We start from the raw sequence: 17,141 nt of genomic DNA on the forward strand, positions 1-17,141 counted from the left end.
GCTCTCCGCTCGTATCAATCGACCGTGGCATCAGAAAAAAAGCCAAATATTAGCGAAAATATTCTGTAGGTTGTAATAAAGCCTTGGGCACGCAAACATTTTGACCGCAGACCTTGGACATGCCAACAGGACAGCACCATCGCACTCAGCACGCGCAACCCAAGAATGGTTACAAAATGAGATTCCTCGCTTCATTTCCAGTGCACAATGTCCACCATATAAATATTGAAAATTGTGACCCTGGGAGAGGTACCACAAGGGGTGAGATCTGATATATTTCATCTTCACACCAGATCTTGTGTTAAAAGAACTTTTGGAATGAGTGAAATTTGGAGTAATCGGATAATCCTGGTTATTCAAAATTTTGACCCTTTGTGGAGGAGGTACCAACAGGATTGGTCTGAAATGTTCCATCTTCACACCAGGTTTTGGTTTAGTCAAAATATTGGGATGTGCCAAGTTTGAAAATAATCGGATGATCATTTCGCGTTTTATGAGCTTCACATTTATTTAAAAATTTAACTCTTGCGGGGGAGGTACCAGAAGGATTGGACCGATATGTTCCCTCTTTACATCAGGTCTTGAGTTAGTAGAAATATTCGGATGTGTGAAATTTGAAGGGAATCGGACGCGTACTTCGCTTACTTTTGAATAGTTTTGGTTATTTAAAACTTTGACCCTTTGTTGGGGAGGTACCAGAAGAAATGGTCTGATCTCTACCATCTTTATAAAAGATCCTGTGCTGTTGGATATTTTGAGATGTACCAAGTCTTAATGGAATTGGATGTTAATTTCGTGTTTTATGAGCTTCATGGGTTCTCAAAATTTTAACCCTTTGGGGGGGGGGGGTGGGAGGTATCGGATGTAGTCGACCGGTACATCCCATCTTCTCACCAAACCTTGGGTTAGTAAAAATATTGTGATGTGTGTAATTTGAAGACAGACGGACTCTTCCATCACATTTATAAGAGTTATAATTATTCAACATTTTGACCCTTTGTGGGGGAGGTACTTTATTAAGTGTACTGATATTGTCCATTTTCGCACCTGACCTAGCACTGATGCAAATATTAGAATTTGCAAAGTTGGTGCAACATCGGATTAACTTTTCGCTTTCGGTGCAATAAATTATTTTCTTTGAGAATGTTGACATTTTGACTCGATCTAAGTTTGACATCGGATATTCCCTTCTAGAGTGGCAAACGAACGGAGCGACGGACATCGCTAGATCAACACCAAATGTCCTAAAACGAATTTGATCCAAAGGGTCTAAAACCGTTATTTCAACTAAGCACGTTTTGCCGTATCAAACGATTGATTGATCCAGTTCAAATGGAAAGATAAACGGGCTGTCCTATACCAACATTTTTATACCAGTGGGTACTTATGTCATATAGGTCCACGCCTTTGTATAGCCCACATATAACAGTACCTGCCTTTATTCGGTATTTTGATGATATTAGCGACATTATTCACCGGAATTGTTTCATATTTCGTATTTAAAATTCGGAATCGGAATTAATGATCTTGACAAAAAATTACTTGTTCGATGATTTTTTTTAATTTTTCAAGTTAGATCGGTGGAGGTTTTTAAAAGTTCGGCCCGGCCTTACTTAGGTGTGTTTTTTTACTTGCTTGAATATCAATACTTTAGGTATTATTTCCATATTTTTCATTTAAATTAAATTAAAGCTATATCATATGCAACCGAATATTGTCCAAAGAAGACGTCTAATGTAAGCTATGTGGGAAATAGAAACATAAAGGTGTTGCCATTCCATTTAATCACCTCATGGGAATCAAAATATTTACACTTGTCATACATCTTAATACCACCTGTCGAGCTTAGGCTCCACAAACAATTTAATGCATCTTCCAATACAAAAATAGCAACCAAAACAGATTAATTTGGTGTATTTTTCAACTCAGCTTTATTTTTTTCCTCCTATTAGTTCCCTCCGCATTATTCTATTTTTTTTGTGTTCTTGAATAACTTCATTTGTGTGGGGTTTAATTGAATTTTTACACCAATGTTATGCTCACTCACAACAATTTCGTTGGTGGTTTTAAGCATTTAAGTAGCTTTAAACAAAGCTGATATGTGTAGGCCTAAGGCTGAATGAACTGCTTTTGTGTGAAAACGAATTAATGTGTAACAATTAGCCGTTTGTCTGATTTCCATTAGAAAACTGATTCAGATAATGGAACTATATTTTGGAATTAGTTTTAAGTGCATTTCAAAATTCACAATTGATAAGGTCTTATAAAACAAATTTCCATAAGAAAAATAAGTAAATAAATATACTTATTTATATTCATATGTGCATTGTGAAGTGGAGAATAACTTATAAAAAGTAGGTTTGCTTTGACGGAACAGAATAGTCGTTAACCTACGCTATTACGTCGGAACAGAAACCTAGTTCAAAGCAAAAAAAGACAAAAAAGTAAAAAGGATCGAACTTTTAATACCCTCTACCATTAGGTAAAGAAAATATCAGTAAGATCGGTAGAAGAATGCAGTTTAAGTTTGCAATAAAGTGGCTTGAGGGCCATACCAAATCGGGAACCTTTATAGACAATGTTATACATACTACAACAATTGTTATCAATTACGAGAATTATATACAAAAATTCGTGGATAAATGTGACTAGGATTATCAGAATAGAAAATATTGGTGGGTACCGTTATATGGAAACCGTTGATCAATATGAAAAATGTTTCGACACCAGTTGTAGAACCCATTATGAACTACAAATACCAAATGTTACACAAATCTATTAGAAAATGTGACTTAAATCATCAAAATACCGAATATCCGAAGGTATCGTTACATGTGCGCTATAGGATAACGTGGACTTATATATTCAATGTTCAGCCACTGGAGCTAGAACCAGTTACGAACTGAGAATTCTCATTTTCAGACAAATCCGCGGAGAAATATGGGAAAAATCATCATAATACCGAATATCGGGAAGAACCGTTATCTGGAGACTATACCAAAACGTGTACCGATATACTTCATTATCAATACCAATCATCCTAGATACGATACAAACTACTGTGCCTACGTCAAATAATGTGGGCTGTATCATGATTTCAACAGACAGACACACGGTCAACCGATAGAACTAATAAATGGGAGGCATATCCAACTCTGAATCAAGGCAAGGCTTAAAATCAAATTTGACAGAGGTATTTCTGCCTTTCACACCAAATAACATTGCTATAACATGCATTTTATGACTTTGGCAAGGCTTAAAATAAAATATATATTAAAGCTATAAATATATGGGAACCCAGTCTCAAAAAATGGTTGAATGGGCAAAAATCCTCCAATTTGGACTCATATTACATTTACATATCTGGTACCAAATACAATGTACAACAGCTTCTGATAGCCACGATTTACGGTCAAATTGACAACATTTTGGTTTTTGGGAAGGAAAACTACTGGCAAGAATTCGTAAAGGCCCACTGTTCGGTATAGCCCTTAGATAATGGTAGCTTCCGATATTCGGTGCACTGTGCTTTTGTTGGAAACGAAGCAGTTACATTTGATGATCTCCAGAGAATCACATTTTGAGTCGATTTATGTTTGTCTCTTCATCCGTCTGTTCATATACTCAAAGTAGCTTATCCCAGAACAACCTAAAAAACATTTTTTAGCCAAATCAGGAGGTACCTTTTTATGGGCATTATTCCGGAACATTGACCTACATAGACCAATTTTCTGCAAATAGATTTTCTACCCCATAAGAAACTAAAAGAATAAATAAAATACTGAATCTACATAGACTTCTTGTCAGCTGGGGTTTGGTCCTGTTGCAACCTTCGGAATATCAAAAATCAGGAGATACTCGTTATTCAGGATTTTTGGACGATATAATCCAGATTTTGTACCAAATCCAAAAATTTTAAATTTTAACATGAAAATCGGCTTATGTAATTATGTATGTATGTCAGCCCAATATTTATAGGGTTAGCAAGCGGAATAATGAAATTAGCAAGTTACTATGGATCAAATTTTCTCACTCTCAAATTTTTGTAATTTTTCACCCATTTGTTATTTTAACGTTGCGCGATTCTACGGTTGCCATTGATGTGCAGTAGAATTATGGAGAGTGTAATTGTCTATATCCTACCAACACTTCCAATTGATATTATATATTGAAACTCCTCTTAATCTCGCAATATTTAAAAAAGTGTTTCATGTTTTTAAATATCCCACATTTTCAAACTAAATTGGCTCCATTTTCAAATATTAAGTTCTCAAGGCTTCTTCCTAATTACACCTTCTAAACCAAATTGCCTATAAAGGTGAAAAAAGTTAATCAAGGTCCAGATTTTCCATATGACACTTTTGAAGTTCCTACCACCTATTTTTAATCAAACAATACACAGAATAAATGTCAATTTTGATTATTTATATTGGATACCTTCTGGATCCTAGAGACATTTGTTATTGTCACGAGTATCTCATAATTTTGGATATTTTAAAGTTTCAGTCTCAAATTTTTGGGATATTTTAAAGTTCACAGTCACAACTTGTAATCGACGCCGTCAACATTCTATGTGGTTAATGTTTTACCTGCAACGAATTTGTGAATTTATCCTACCCTAATTTTTTTAAGTTTTCAGCTTTATTTCTGCCTGCAGCTTTCTTTGTCGAAAAGGGAAAGTAGTTCCAAATGACCCTAATTTATAGCCATCATTTCGAACATCATTCAGCAGAATTAATTTCCCAAATAATATGATATTGCTATATCTATGATACTTCTGAAATCAAAACTTTAAATTTATTTTTCCTTGTAGCAACATTGAATGTTCTACAATTTTATCCCGAACATTCGATTCCCATTACTTAAACATTGTATCTCAATAAATCCCTCAACATGTTTACCATTTACTTTAATATGTTGCCAGCAACAAATGCTCACCAGCAACATTCTGTCCTCACAAACATGAAATTCACCACAAATGCATTTACTTGTTTTGTTCGATTCGTTGTTTTGATGTTTTTGTATTTTTGGGGGACTCTCACATGCCGCTGCTCTGTTTGTCGAGTCAGTCGTTGTGGTGCTAATGCAACAAGAAGGTTGTGTGGAGCGGTCGTTAAACGAGAAAAAGAAAACCACAAATAACGAAAGTGTGTGTGTGCGTGATGTTAAGCGAAATGCGTGAGTAAAGCGGTGGGAAAAACTGAGTTGATGTTAATGCTCCGTGAAAAAGAAAACCGTGGTGAATTTCAAACAACTTCCTTCCGTTTTAATAGTATTTTTTTGGTTATTTCCTCGAAGAGAGTACGCGCATTGTAACTAAAGGAATTTCAATTATTTATACCACTCTCGTGGTGGGTATTTCTTGCTCTCCCTCTCTTGCCAACCATTCTCTCATCTCTCAGTGGTCGTTGTATAGTTTTGCAATACAGGTTAATCGTAAATTAGCCTTTCGTGTGCATTGTAACCAACCATCGCGACTTCGTGTGTCGGAGAGCTTTGTACGAAAGTGCGTGAGTAAGAAACGTTAGTTTTCAAGTGATGTTAAACGAGTTAACATGTGTTTTGCGTAGAAACCGGTCATCGGTAATGAGAAGGTTCAATTGATTGTTTAAATATTTAATAACAAATTGTAAAAAAGGGAAATTAAGAAAAAAAAAAAATATATTAAGTGAGTGAGTGAAATTGTTGAAATTAAATTGGAAAATTTGTGAAAAAATATTTACGATTGCAAAAATTTTGTTCAAAACACTCACTGCCCCTCATACTCTCCGCTCCGTTCCGGTTTTTATGTGTGATTATCTCATTCAAGGATATCGGTAATCGGTAAAGCGTTTGTGTGTGTGTGTGGGTTGTCGGTCATTCCCATTAAACCAATCAAAATAAAACAATAGTTCTGTGACAATAACCGGAGTCAAACAATAACGATTATCATCCTTTGCACAAAAATAATTGGACACCACATTGTCCATGTTTTGGGGTTTTGTTTCACAATAACCTGCTCTGTGAGCATTTAAAGGGCCATTAAGTTCTGCTGGTGCGGTGTCAGTGTCATAAAGAACCAAACAAATAAAAGTGAATTCATAAAAAAGAGTGCTACTTCAAAAAAAATACGAAAATAGTAAATTCATACTTCAAGTGTGTGGGGTGTAAACGCCATCGAATTTTCGCAGTAATAAAATCGTGGTGCAGTGATGATCTAAGAGCCCCAAAAGTAAAGGAAACAATTCACAACATTCAACTTTGGTCCATTGTATTATTCATTCATTCCCCGTTGCTTCAACTTACTCCCCCCCTTTTGGTCTACTATTGGTGTTACTGCATACAAAGGATTATCTCATGTTTATTTAAGGATATAACAACGACAACAGGCAACAACAATTGCTAAATTCATGCTAATGTCCAAGTAAGTTCGACACAAACCCTTACTCCCTTCAACTTTACCTTATTTGTTCCTATGTCCTTTTTTTCTCTCTACTTCTTCTTCTAATTCTTCTTAGAATGACAATAAAACAGCTATTTAAATATTTATGAAATTTATTTCCAAGTTATAAGTGATTTCTATTTGATTGTATTTGGAATCTCTGGAGATAATAGAAAGGAAAACACTTAGTGAGAAACATGTGTGCTTTTCCCCGTTACTCCTTCCTATTCGGGTTGTCAGCTATGTTGGTTATTACAATACAATGTAATGGGGGGAATTACAATATACTATTTTGGAAAATATGGTCGATCGAAATATTAAAGGAAGACGGATTTAATATTTTCTGATACCAGGGGGTAAGGCAGGGAATACCTAGCTTTCGGAAAGAGCCACCAATCCTCATCAGTTCCCTTGTTTTTTGTCTGGGATATTCTCCCCAGAAGTTATTTTAAAAATAACTTCAATGACAAAAAACATTTCTTTTACCCAAGTGACGAGATCGTAAGCTCAATAGAAGAGGAACTAAAGAAAAAACAAGGGAACTGATGAGGATTGGTGGCTCTTTCCGAAACCTAGGTATTCCCTGCCTAACCCCGTGGTAAACATTACCATCGTTCTCCATTAATAAATAACCGTTGTTTTTATAAAAACAACAATAAAGGGATAAAGCCTGACCGTTTTGCAACAACAAAATTGTTAATTTTATATTTTTGTAGAACAGGAAGACCTGGATTTTCTATATCTTAGGCTGCACACTTTCAATTATTCTATATCTAACGATGGTCGACTCTCAAACACTAATTTTTTTAATTTATGTTTTCGAAAAGGCAATTCTCATTTTTTCGTTATAAAAAAGTGACCTCCCTAATTTCGGAGTTTTATGGTTTCAATCCCATTCTACGACGAATTGCCTAGTGTAGGATATTTCGAGTCCCTCGTGAAAATAAGCTGTCCCCATAAATTTGATTTAACATCAATAGAATAAACTTTCTGATACGATCAATCCGAATGCCGGAAACATTTTGCAAGAGAGTGTTTCGCTTGGAAATAAGCCAATAAAAACAAATAACATTTATCTCGGTTAGAACATTTTGCTAGACCCGTCTATAATTGTTGGACAGTTACACCCACTTTTCGACCTGCAGTGAATGTAACTCGATTCTATGGAATCTAAATGGGTGAAAACCCTCTGGCAAAGTTCTTTCACATTATTTTCATGTATTGCAATAAGCCACTTATAGCCTTCAATTAGTGGTATTTAATTACCATCTACCTCTTGGCATTGTATCAGACTATTTTGCAAAAATATTTAATATTGCCACAGGTTTAAGCATGGACCGCATTAACGGCAACCCCTGATAGAAGCTACGGGTTCAAATACAATCTTCCATCGATTTTTCTGCAATATTTAAGGAACATATCATTCCAACCATGGTAAACAGAAAGAAGTACAAAAAATGCAGCCAGATCATGCAGGCCCTCCTTAAATTAGATGAACATGACGTAAGGAGTTTATATTGGAAGGAGAACTCAAAATGCCAAATTGAAGGTAATTCGGTTAGAAATTGTGCTAAAACCCTTAAAATACACCAAGAAATTCTACTCTCTACTCTCTAAGGCAATGCAAATTGTGGACCTACATTCGAAGTTCAATATACACTGAACAATAAATTTTCTTGCCAATATAAATTTCGTCCACTTGAGACTCTGAATGTAAAATCATAGCTGATTTGGTTAAAAATAGCAGCTGGTGCCCTTGAATTATCAAGAATTAGTTACTATTATATGGTGGCCAAATTATATACTTCCTGGGGTTTAGACGATTATTCTAAGGGGTTGCAAAAATAATGGTAATCCTAATGTTTTTGGGTTCTGAATTTAGCAGAACAATTTGTATTGTGTGAATTTGGATGGTTGGTATTGAAATGATATATGATATATTGGTCCACGTTTTGGTATAGTCCCCATAAAACAGTACCTTTCGATATTCCGTAATTTGTTGATTTTTGCCACATTTTCCGTGTATTTTTCTAAAAATTGGTATTTGTGGGTCTTATGGCGAAACATTGTATGTATACGAAACATTGTATGTACACGTTTTTGTATAGCCTCATATATGGGTTCTAGCTTGCATGGCGAAACATCGTTTGCATAGGCCCACGTTTCGGTATAGCCCCCATATTACGATACCTCCCGATATTCAGTGTTTTGATGATTTTTGCACATTTTTTTATCGGATTTTTCCAGAAATTGGTATTTGTAGTTCGAAACATTGTATGTGTAGGTCCACTTTGTGGTATAGCCCCTATTTAAAGATATCTGGCAATATTCGATATTTTAATAAAAATTGGTATTTTTAGTTCACAATGGGTTCTAGCCAAGTGGCAGAACATTGAATATTTAGTTCCACGTTTTCCTATAGCGCACATATAACGATACCCACCGATATTCGATATTTTGATAATCCTAGTCCCATTTACCCTCATAATTGTTTAAAATTTGGTATTTTAGAAGACTTGGTAGATGACAATCCTTGAAGTATAAAATTGCCTATAGAGGTTCCCGTTTTGTTATGGCCCCATATAACGGTCATTCAGATACTTTTATATAAAAATGTTTCCTTTACCATAAGGTGGAAGGTATTAAAAGTTCGGCAATGGAGAGTTGATATGCAATGGAAATAGCGATTTTATTCTTTGGTGACTGAAATTTGAAGAATAATATGTTTTACCTTTGACGCCATCCTTCTAAAATTATACTTTGTTGTAGAATTTTGCCTAAATTTACAAAAAGTACGGTGTTGGTAAGATGTAGACTTTTGCTTTATTCTAGGACCGATAGTGGAATTGTACGACAAATAATATTGTGGTGTATTTTGATTTGCTACGATGTCGCTTAAATGGAGTTTTAATCATATTTTGAAAAAGACCAAATACACCCCTTTGCTGAATCGCTTGAACATCAGTAATATTGTCGACCTAAAATGCATGAATTCCAAAGAATCTTAATCCGAAATTTGCAAAAAAAAGTGCAATAACGGGAACTTGTTTCCTCTATTTTGCTGAGGATACACTGATACGCATGTCTTCAAGATTTAGCTCTTATTTCATACTCTTTTGTGTTTTCCTGTAACTTTAACACTGACTGTAACATTAAACCCTAACAAATTATATAAAAACGTTGCTTTTTTAAAGCAAATGGGATCAGTCTGACTTGTTTCTGTTTCAAAATCAACAATTTAAATGTGTGTTTCATATATTTCGATCTTAGATCTCGAACTCTGCTGTAAAATATATCCGGTCCTTCATCTTCAGTGGTTGTTAAAAGTGGGAACCACTATCACTGGTTGTTAAAAGTGGGAACCACTATCCTACTACCCTTACCAAAACTCGAAACTTCCCAACACCCTCACACAGTGACCCCAAACGTCATATCCCGTTCTGTAATCAATCCCAACGGACATGTTTCCGTTTAACAAAACTCGCCATTGTTTTGTTTTATTGTAGCGAAACTTCAGTTATGTTCAAGTCACATTATGTTGAGCTGCTGTAGTTGTGTTTTTCTTTCAATCCCCCCAGTGCAAGTTGATTTTCACAAATTTAATTGAAAAACTTTGTTTTTTCAGCAACACGATCTAAACACTCACACCCCGACACACACTCACATAAACACAACCCAAAGCACCTATTTTTGTTTTATTACTAATTGAAATGTTGGTGTTGTTGACGTTGTTAATGTTTTGATGGTAAAGTTTGAAACATATACATACATATATATGACATATGTATGCGGTTATGTGAAAGGTTAAAGCTTTAACATTTTTTGATTGCAATTCTCAGAATTCTATATGTAATTGTATTCAGATAAGCTAATGAATCAATTTGGAATCCTTTTACAGATCGAGCTGGGATTAAAGGCTACTAGAAGGACTTCTCTATAAAGATGACCTTCGAATTGTTATTTTTGAGCAGATCACTGATCGGCTATTTAAAAATGGCCTTAAAAGGGTGTCCATATATTGGAAAATGGGCATGCAAAAAATAATTTCGATACCATTTCGAAGGGTCCACCTAGCAAGAAATAAATTTTTTGTTCTAAAATATACAAATAAAGGCAGAAAAATAGCTATTTAGAGGGGGTCCTGGTAAGAGAAATATTATCAAACTCAGTTATGTTGGAAACGTAAACAGACGTTGAGCATTTTTTGGAGAAAGATTCTTATCTCACTCAGAATATAATTTCCCGGTTGCCGTGGGCATTAGTGATAATAATATTGTAAACATCAACATCGGCAATGGTTCAAACTTAAACCAGCAGAGAAAGTCAAAAAGTCGGGGGCCAACTTTATGATACCCTGCACCCCTTCCCAATACATATATATATATATATGGGAGCTATAGCTATATCTGAACCGATTTTCACCAAACTTGATATACTTGTTTCTATGCTCAACTTGGTGGTAGGTGTCAAATTTCCTCCCATTTGGGCTAATAGTACACGTTTAGTGCACAATAAAAGGCAAATCGGACGAATACATATGGGAGATAAAAAACTGCAACAAAGCCAAACGCCATAATTTTTACATTTTTTTTTTTTAATTTTATTGAATGAAAGCAAAAAATGTCGAAAATAGCATTAAATTTTAGAATAAGTTTAGATTCGTTCGAATTGGTCGCCTTTGACACGAATTATGGCCTTCAAACGGCCAATGAAACCATCACACGCGGCCCGAATGTTGCACTGTGGTATTTTGACCCATTCCCGGTGATGTGGTTGCTTGAGTTGATCGACACTATAATATTTTTTGGTGCCAACCTTGCTTTCCAAAATACTCCAGACCCTATAGTCCAACGGATTGTTATCCGGAGATTTTGGTGGCCAATCTGCGATGGAAATTAAGTGAGGAACCTCTTTTTGTAAACATTCTTGGGTGGCGCGTGCTGAGTGCGATGGTGCTGAGTCCTGTTGTACAAGGTATGCTTTAATACACCCTCCAGAATATTTTCGCGATAATATTCGGCATTGAATTCAATCACGAATAACTTTTTTTCTAGGAAATTCTCCCAAAATTCTTTTGTACGCTTGTAAACAATATAATGATTTGTCAATGGAAAAATTTTAATAGATGTCGGACGAGTGCTTAGAAATGACAGCAGTTTGAAGTTGGTTGCACTTTTTTTCTCTCACCCTGTAGATTTGACAATATATGCGACCTGTATTTCTTTTAAAAAAAAATTACCAAAATACATGGACGGACAGACTTACGGACACGCATAAATCGACTCAGAATGTGATTCTATGCAGATCATCGAAAGGAATTATAGGTCTATCTCGTTTCCTTTTGTCTGTTACAAACAAATGCACAAAGACATAATACTCTGACCACCTTGTTGTGTAGGGTATAAAAATCCCAGTAGAAGGACTTCTCTTTAAAGATGCCCCTCGATGTATAATTTATGGAAATGGATAAACAGATCGGCTATTAATAAAAGGCCTAAAAAATATGTCCATATTTTGGTAAAGGGACATACAAAGAAATCAATTTCGAAACCATTTTAGAAGTCCCACCTAGCAAAAGATTTACTTTACCATAAAATATATACAAATAATGGCTAAAAATGGCTATTTCAGAGGTTGTCCAAGCCTCCAGGGAGCGTACGTACTGGTATGGGAAATATTAGGAAAATCATTTATGTCGGAAGCCTTAAAAAATCTTGAATATGTTTGGGGAAATGGATCTTCTCTTACCCAGAATATAATTTTCCGATTAATACTAGCATTAGTGATAATAATCTTGCCAATATCCATTTATCAGCTAGAGTCCATACGTAGGATAGTCCCAAATTCAGAGAGTATCCCATTGATACATGTAAATCCAAAATAAGTCCTACTTTTACATCATCACTTATTGTATGGTTGTAATTCTGATTATGTCCCTGGGCCTTAATATAAACCCCATATTAATCTATAGACACAAATTTGCCCCTCTGATCTATTTATTAATCATCCTTTTTATTATCCTTCCAACGACCTCCTTTTTACGATGACTCCTAGTTAACTTGGTTTGCCAAGATTTATGTTAAACGTGATCTCAGACTATTTTCTTTCTTACCCTCCACAAATCAGTGAAAACAATAAGTTTGTGACCTTGTGAACCATTAATATACATATGTATGCCTCTCCCACCCCCACACCACTCTCACACACACTTCTTTGTGCAACAAAGATTTGTGAACCTCTGCGGAGAAAAAACAAAGTTCATTGATTTTATCTTTGAACCATTTTTTCTCAAAACATTTCAAATGTTAGAGTTGTCTGTGGCTTATGTCTTGTTATCAGGATGTAAAATAGCTAACATAGTGTTAATATGGATGCAGAAAGGGGGTAAAGTGGGGTGGACAACAACATCTACCACTAACCAAAAAACAAAGCTCCCCACAAAGAAAAAACTAACATTCAACGGTTCAACCTACGAGATTAAGTTCCCTGTTTTTTCTTCTTCCAAGAGAATGTTTTTTTTTTTGTTTTTTTAGCTTCCATTTTTTGGATGTTTTCTATGTTCCTCATCTCCTGCTTCTGTTAGTCTTGTAATTCTTTGTAACCAACGAGAGAGAAAAAAATACAGCAATGGCAAATGGATAGGAAATCTGCCAACTTTTATCCATTGTCGGTAATCGTTTCAGTTCACAACTTTTACTTGAGTTAAAATGTTCAGATTTCATTCGAAGATTAAAACAATTCTCAGGCAAACCACGAACACACACACACATACCCACTCACACATTGCTTTCTATTCCTCCTGCTTCGTAGTAGAAGAAGAATAGCAGACGACAAAACTAGAAAACAAACTTTGCCACTGAAGTCACCAAAAGCGTGAGAGACAGAAGAACGAAAATGCCAAGGAATAGCAGAAAATAATCATCCGATGGCTTTGTTTGGTAAAGTCCTTCTTTTCATTTGCTTTCTATGCTGAGATTTTCTTGTTCCACGTTTTTGTTGTTTTTGGTTTTGTCGCCTCCACTCTCTCTCTCTCATTTCTTTGTTGGCTTATAAAAATTTAATTTTTTCAATTTATTGCCGCCCTTGTGTCGCCAAGCTTAAGAAATGAAAAATGTATTTTTAGCGGGAAATTCAAACGGATGTACGTTTGACATTTTGCGGAAATTGTAGGAAATGAGAGCGAGAAAATGCTATTGTCGTGGTCGGTCGAGGTGAAACTTTTTGTACGCTATTCGTAGAAGAAAAAACGGCAGGCCTCTCAAGAAAAATTCCACAAGACTCGTGCCAGACATAGCATGCGGACTTTAAAGAAGAATTTTTAGAGGCTTTAAAAGAGAATTTTAAGAGGGTTTTAGGAGACCCCTTTGAAATTGCAACGAAGGATATCCGATCTGGACCTGTGAACAATATTTTTAATAGTAATTTGGGGACTAATGTCAGGACTTATATGTGGATTTTTGAGAATTTTGGGAGATTCATACCAGGCTGGAAACGTGTGAGGAATTTTGGGAGGGCCACGTCAGCATTGAATAGTTAGTTTTTGGAAGAATTTGGGGTACCCATCTTAGGATCGAAGTGTGGATTTTTAACAAAACTATGAGGAGCCCATTCCAGGTTTATAACATGAATTCTATAGAAGGAATTTTGAAAGATCCTTATATTGGAATCGTGGGAAATCCTTGACAGACTTGAAACGTAGATTTTAAAAGGAATTATAGGTGATATATGACAGGCTTGAGAAGTGGACTTTTAAACGAAATTTTTCGGTACTCTTGACTGGCTTGAAATGTAGACGTTTAAAATTAACTTTGGCTGATCTTGTGGCTTGAAATGTGGATTTTTAAAAGGATCTTAAGGTGATCCTTGCTCTGCAGGAACGTGGATTTTAAGAGGATATTTTGGTAGGTCCTTGTAAAGATAGAAACTTAGGTTTCAAAAGAAATTTTGGGAGGTCCTTGTAAAGATTAAAACTTAGGTTTTAAAAGATATTGTGGGAATACGGGCGTAATAGGCTTGAAACGACAATTTTTAGTAGTAATTTGAGGACATTCTTGCCAGACTTAAAACGTGAATTTTTGAAATGAATTTTAGCAGTTCCTTGCTAACCTTGAAACGGACTTTTAAAAGAAATTTTAGCAGATCCTTGTCAACCTTGAAATGTGGATCTTGAAAAGAAATTGTAGCAAATCCTTGTCAACCTTGAAATTTATATTTTTAAAAGATCCTTGCCAACCTAAAACGTGGATTTCTAAAAAAAAAATACCAGATCTTTGTCTAGCTTAAAACGTGGATTTCTAAAAAAAATTAGCAGATTCTTGTCAACCTTGAAATTAATATTTCTGAAAGAAATTTTAGCAGATTCTTGGCAACCTTGAAACTTGTATTTCTGAAAGAAAGTTTAGCAGATCATTGAAGATTTGAACGAGGATCTTGAAACGAAATTTTAGCAGCTCCTTGCCAACCTTAAAACGTGGATTTGTAAAAGAAATGTTAACAGATCCTTGCTAACCTTGAAACGTGGATTTCCAAAAGAAATTTTAGCAGATCCTTGCTAACCTTGAAAAGAGTGTTTCTAAAAGAAATTTTAGCAGATCATCGTCAACCTTAAAACGTGGATTTCTGAATGGAATTTTAGCAGATCCTTGCCATCCTTGAAACGTGGATTTATAAAAGAAATTTTAGCAGATCCTTGCCAACCTTTAAACTTGGATTTCTAAAAGAAATTTTAGCAGATCCTTACCAATCTTGAAACGTGGGCTTGTGAAAGAAATTTTAGCAGATCCTTGCCAACCTTGAAACGTGAATTTCGAAAAGAAATTTGAACAGTTTCTTGTAAGGCTCGGAATGTATTTTTTAAAATAAATTTTAGCAGATTCTTGTCAGGATTGGAACTTATTTTTAAAGAGCATTTTTGAAGATGCTTGTCAGGCTTGGAACGTATTTTAAAAAGGAAATTTCGGAGATCCTTTAAGGATTTGAACATGGATCTTGAAATCTTATTTTAGTAATTTCTCGTGAGGTTTGAAAGGAGTATTTTTAGAGGTCATTGTCAGGCTCGAAACGTGGATTTTTTAAAGGAAATTTTTGAGATCCTTCCCCAGATTAAAACGTGGATTTTCAAATAGAATTTTGCAGATCCTTCTCCATATTGATTGGATTTTCAAGATTGGGACACCAAGGCTTAAATTGTGGTTTATTCAATCAAATTCTAAGAATGTAAGGTTTGAAAAGTAAATTTTCATATCAAATTTCAGGCTTGTTTTTTTGGAGGAATTTTAGAAAGAGTTTTTAGGGAAATGCTTCTCAGGCTTTCATAGGAGGTTTCCAAAATTAACTTTCCACAGAAAAGAAGTTTCGATAGCCTAAAATTTCAAGAAAATGCATGTCTGTTCTGAAAAGCGGATGCCTAAAATGAAAGCTTGGAAAGAGGACTTCCTGAAAATTTTTAAAATATTTGTATCAAGTATGGAACTGGAATTGTGAAATACCAATACCAAGTTTAAAACATGGACTCCTAAAGAGTATTTAAGAGATTCATGGTTAGAAAGATAACTTTTAGAAGTGATTTTTGAGTAGTCGTGTCAGGCTGCAAACGTGGAATTTTAAAGAAGCTTTGGGACTCCAGTTTAAACTGATTTTTATGGGATTTAGACAATGATTTTTGGGGGGCTTATTAGGTGGTAGGTCTTTACTACAGATTTAAGCAAATTAATGCCAGTTTTTAACTTTGATTTTCATAGAATGCATACCAAGCTTTAAAGGATAATTTTAGGGAAAACCCATAGCAGCCTTTAAATATTATTGTAAGATCTTGAAATGTGCATATTTTATCGTATCAGGCTTTAAATGTTTATATCACCAATATTCCATATTTAACAATCAATTTTACAAACCTTGCATTTCCATCATTCCTCGTTGTAGGGTATTCCTAGAAGGAAGTGTTGAAAGAAACTAAAATAGCCGAGACAACATGCAATCTCGGGGAAAAAATGAAAAAAAGCTCATTTTCTATTAATAATTAAAATTTGAAAGACGCTTCTATTCTGTCCTAACAAAATAAAGCAAATGTCAAGGAATTTTTGCTTCCTTGAATTCCTTGGCTCTATTCACACGAGAAAATCCATCTAAAAAACGAATCCCGGCCAACAATGAAAACTGGCAAAAAGAAGATTGAGCCAAACACAAGCAATCTACACGCCAAGAACAACAAAAAAAAAAATAGACAAAAACAAAATTGAAACCCACTAGAAAAGAGGACATGTTTCATACTTTGTTTACATTCAGACGCCATAAAAGAGAGTGAGAGAGAGAGGTACTCAAAGAAGGGACAAGAGGGGGCACACACAAGACATGACAGCATTGGCGGTTATTTTTATCCTCACTGCTATTGTCGTTGTTTCTTTATTATTATCGCGCTCGGCGCTACTGAAATGTAAACTTATTCAATCCAGAGTTACATGCAAGTCCTCCTTCTCCTCCTCCTCCCACACTCACAAACACACAATGGCCTACGATTGCCAGGACCAGGACCCTCAAAGGAATGCACCGTGGCAAGTGAATGCCACTTTGCTGCTCTTAAAATGTTGTTGCACACACTCGGGTGCGCTTTTCAAAACACTTAACACACATTTACTGGCTGCCAGACAGTTACAGTTACAGCCATCACCGCTTCTGTTCTCCGTCATCATTCAAACTTCATTCTATCATTCACTGATGCACC

At 35.3% G+C, this 17,141-nt stretch overlaps 1 protein-coding gene across 3 annotated transcripts in view; it reads left to right on the forward strand.

Annotated features, from left to right (window-relative positions):
* Window positions 1-5,256: 5,256 nt before the first annotated feature.
* Window positions 5,257-17,141, forward strand: part of LOC101900681 (protein madd-4) — a 154,622-nt gene continuing 142,737 nt past the window's right edge. For all 3 annotated transcript variants that reach the window (XM_059125180.1, XM_059125181.1, XM_059125182.1), the window contains exon 1: window positions 5,257-6,403. In XM_059125180.1, the coding sequence (XP_058981163.1) occupies window positions 6,390-6,403 (14 nt within the window). In that variant the 5' untranslated portion in view covers window positions 5,257-6,389. The remainder of the gene's footprint in view (window positions 6,404-17,141) is intronic.

Source organism: Musca domestica, unplaced genomic scaffold (genome assembly GCF_030504385.1).
Source record: "Musca domestica strain aabys unplaced genomic scaffold, Musca_domestica.polishedcontigs.V.1.1 32, whole genome shotgun sequence".
Taxonomy (NCBI): Eukaryota; Metazoa; Arthropoda; class Insecta; order Diptera; family Muscidae; genus Musca; species Musca domestica.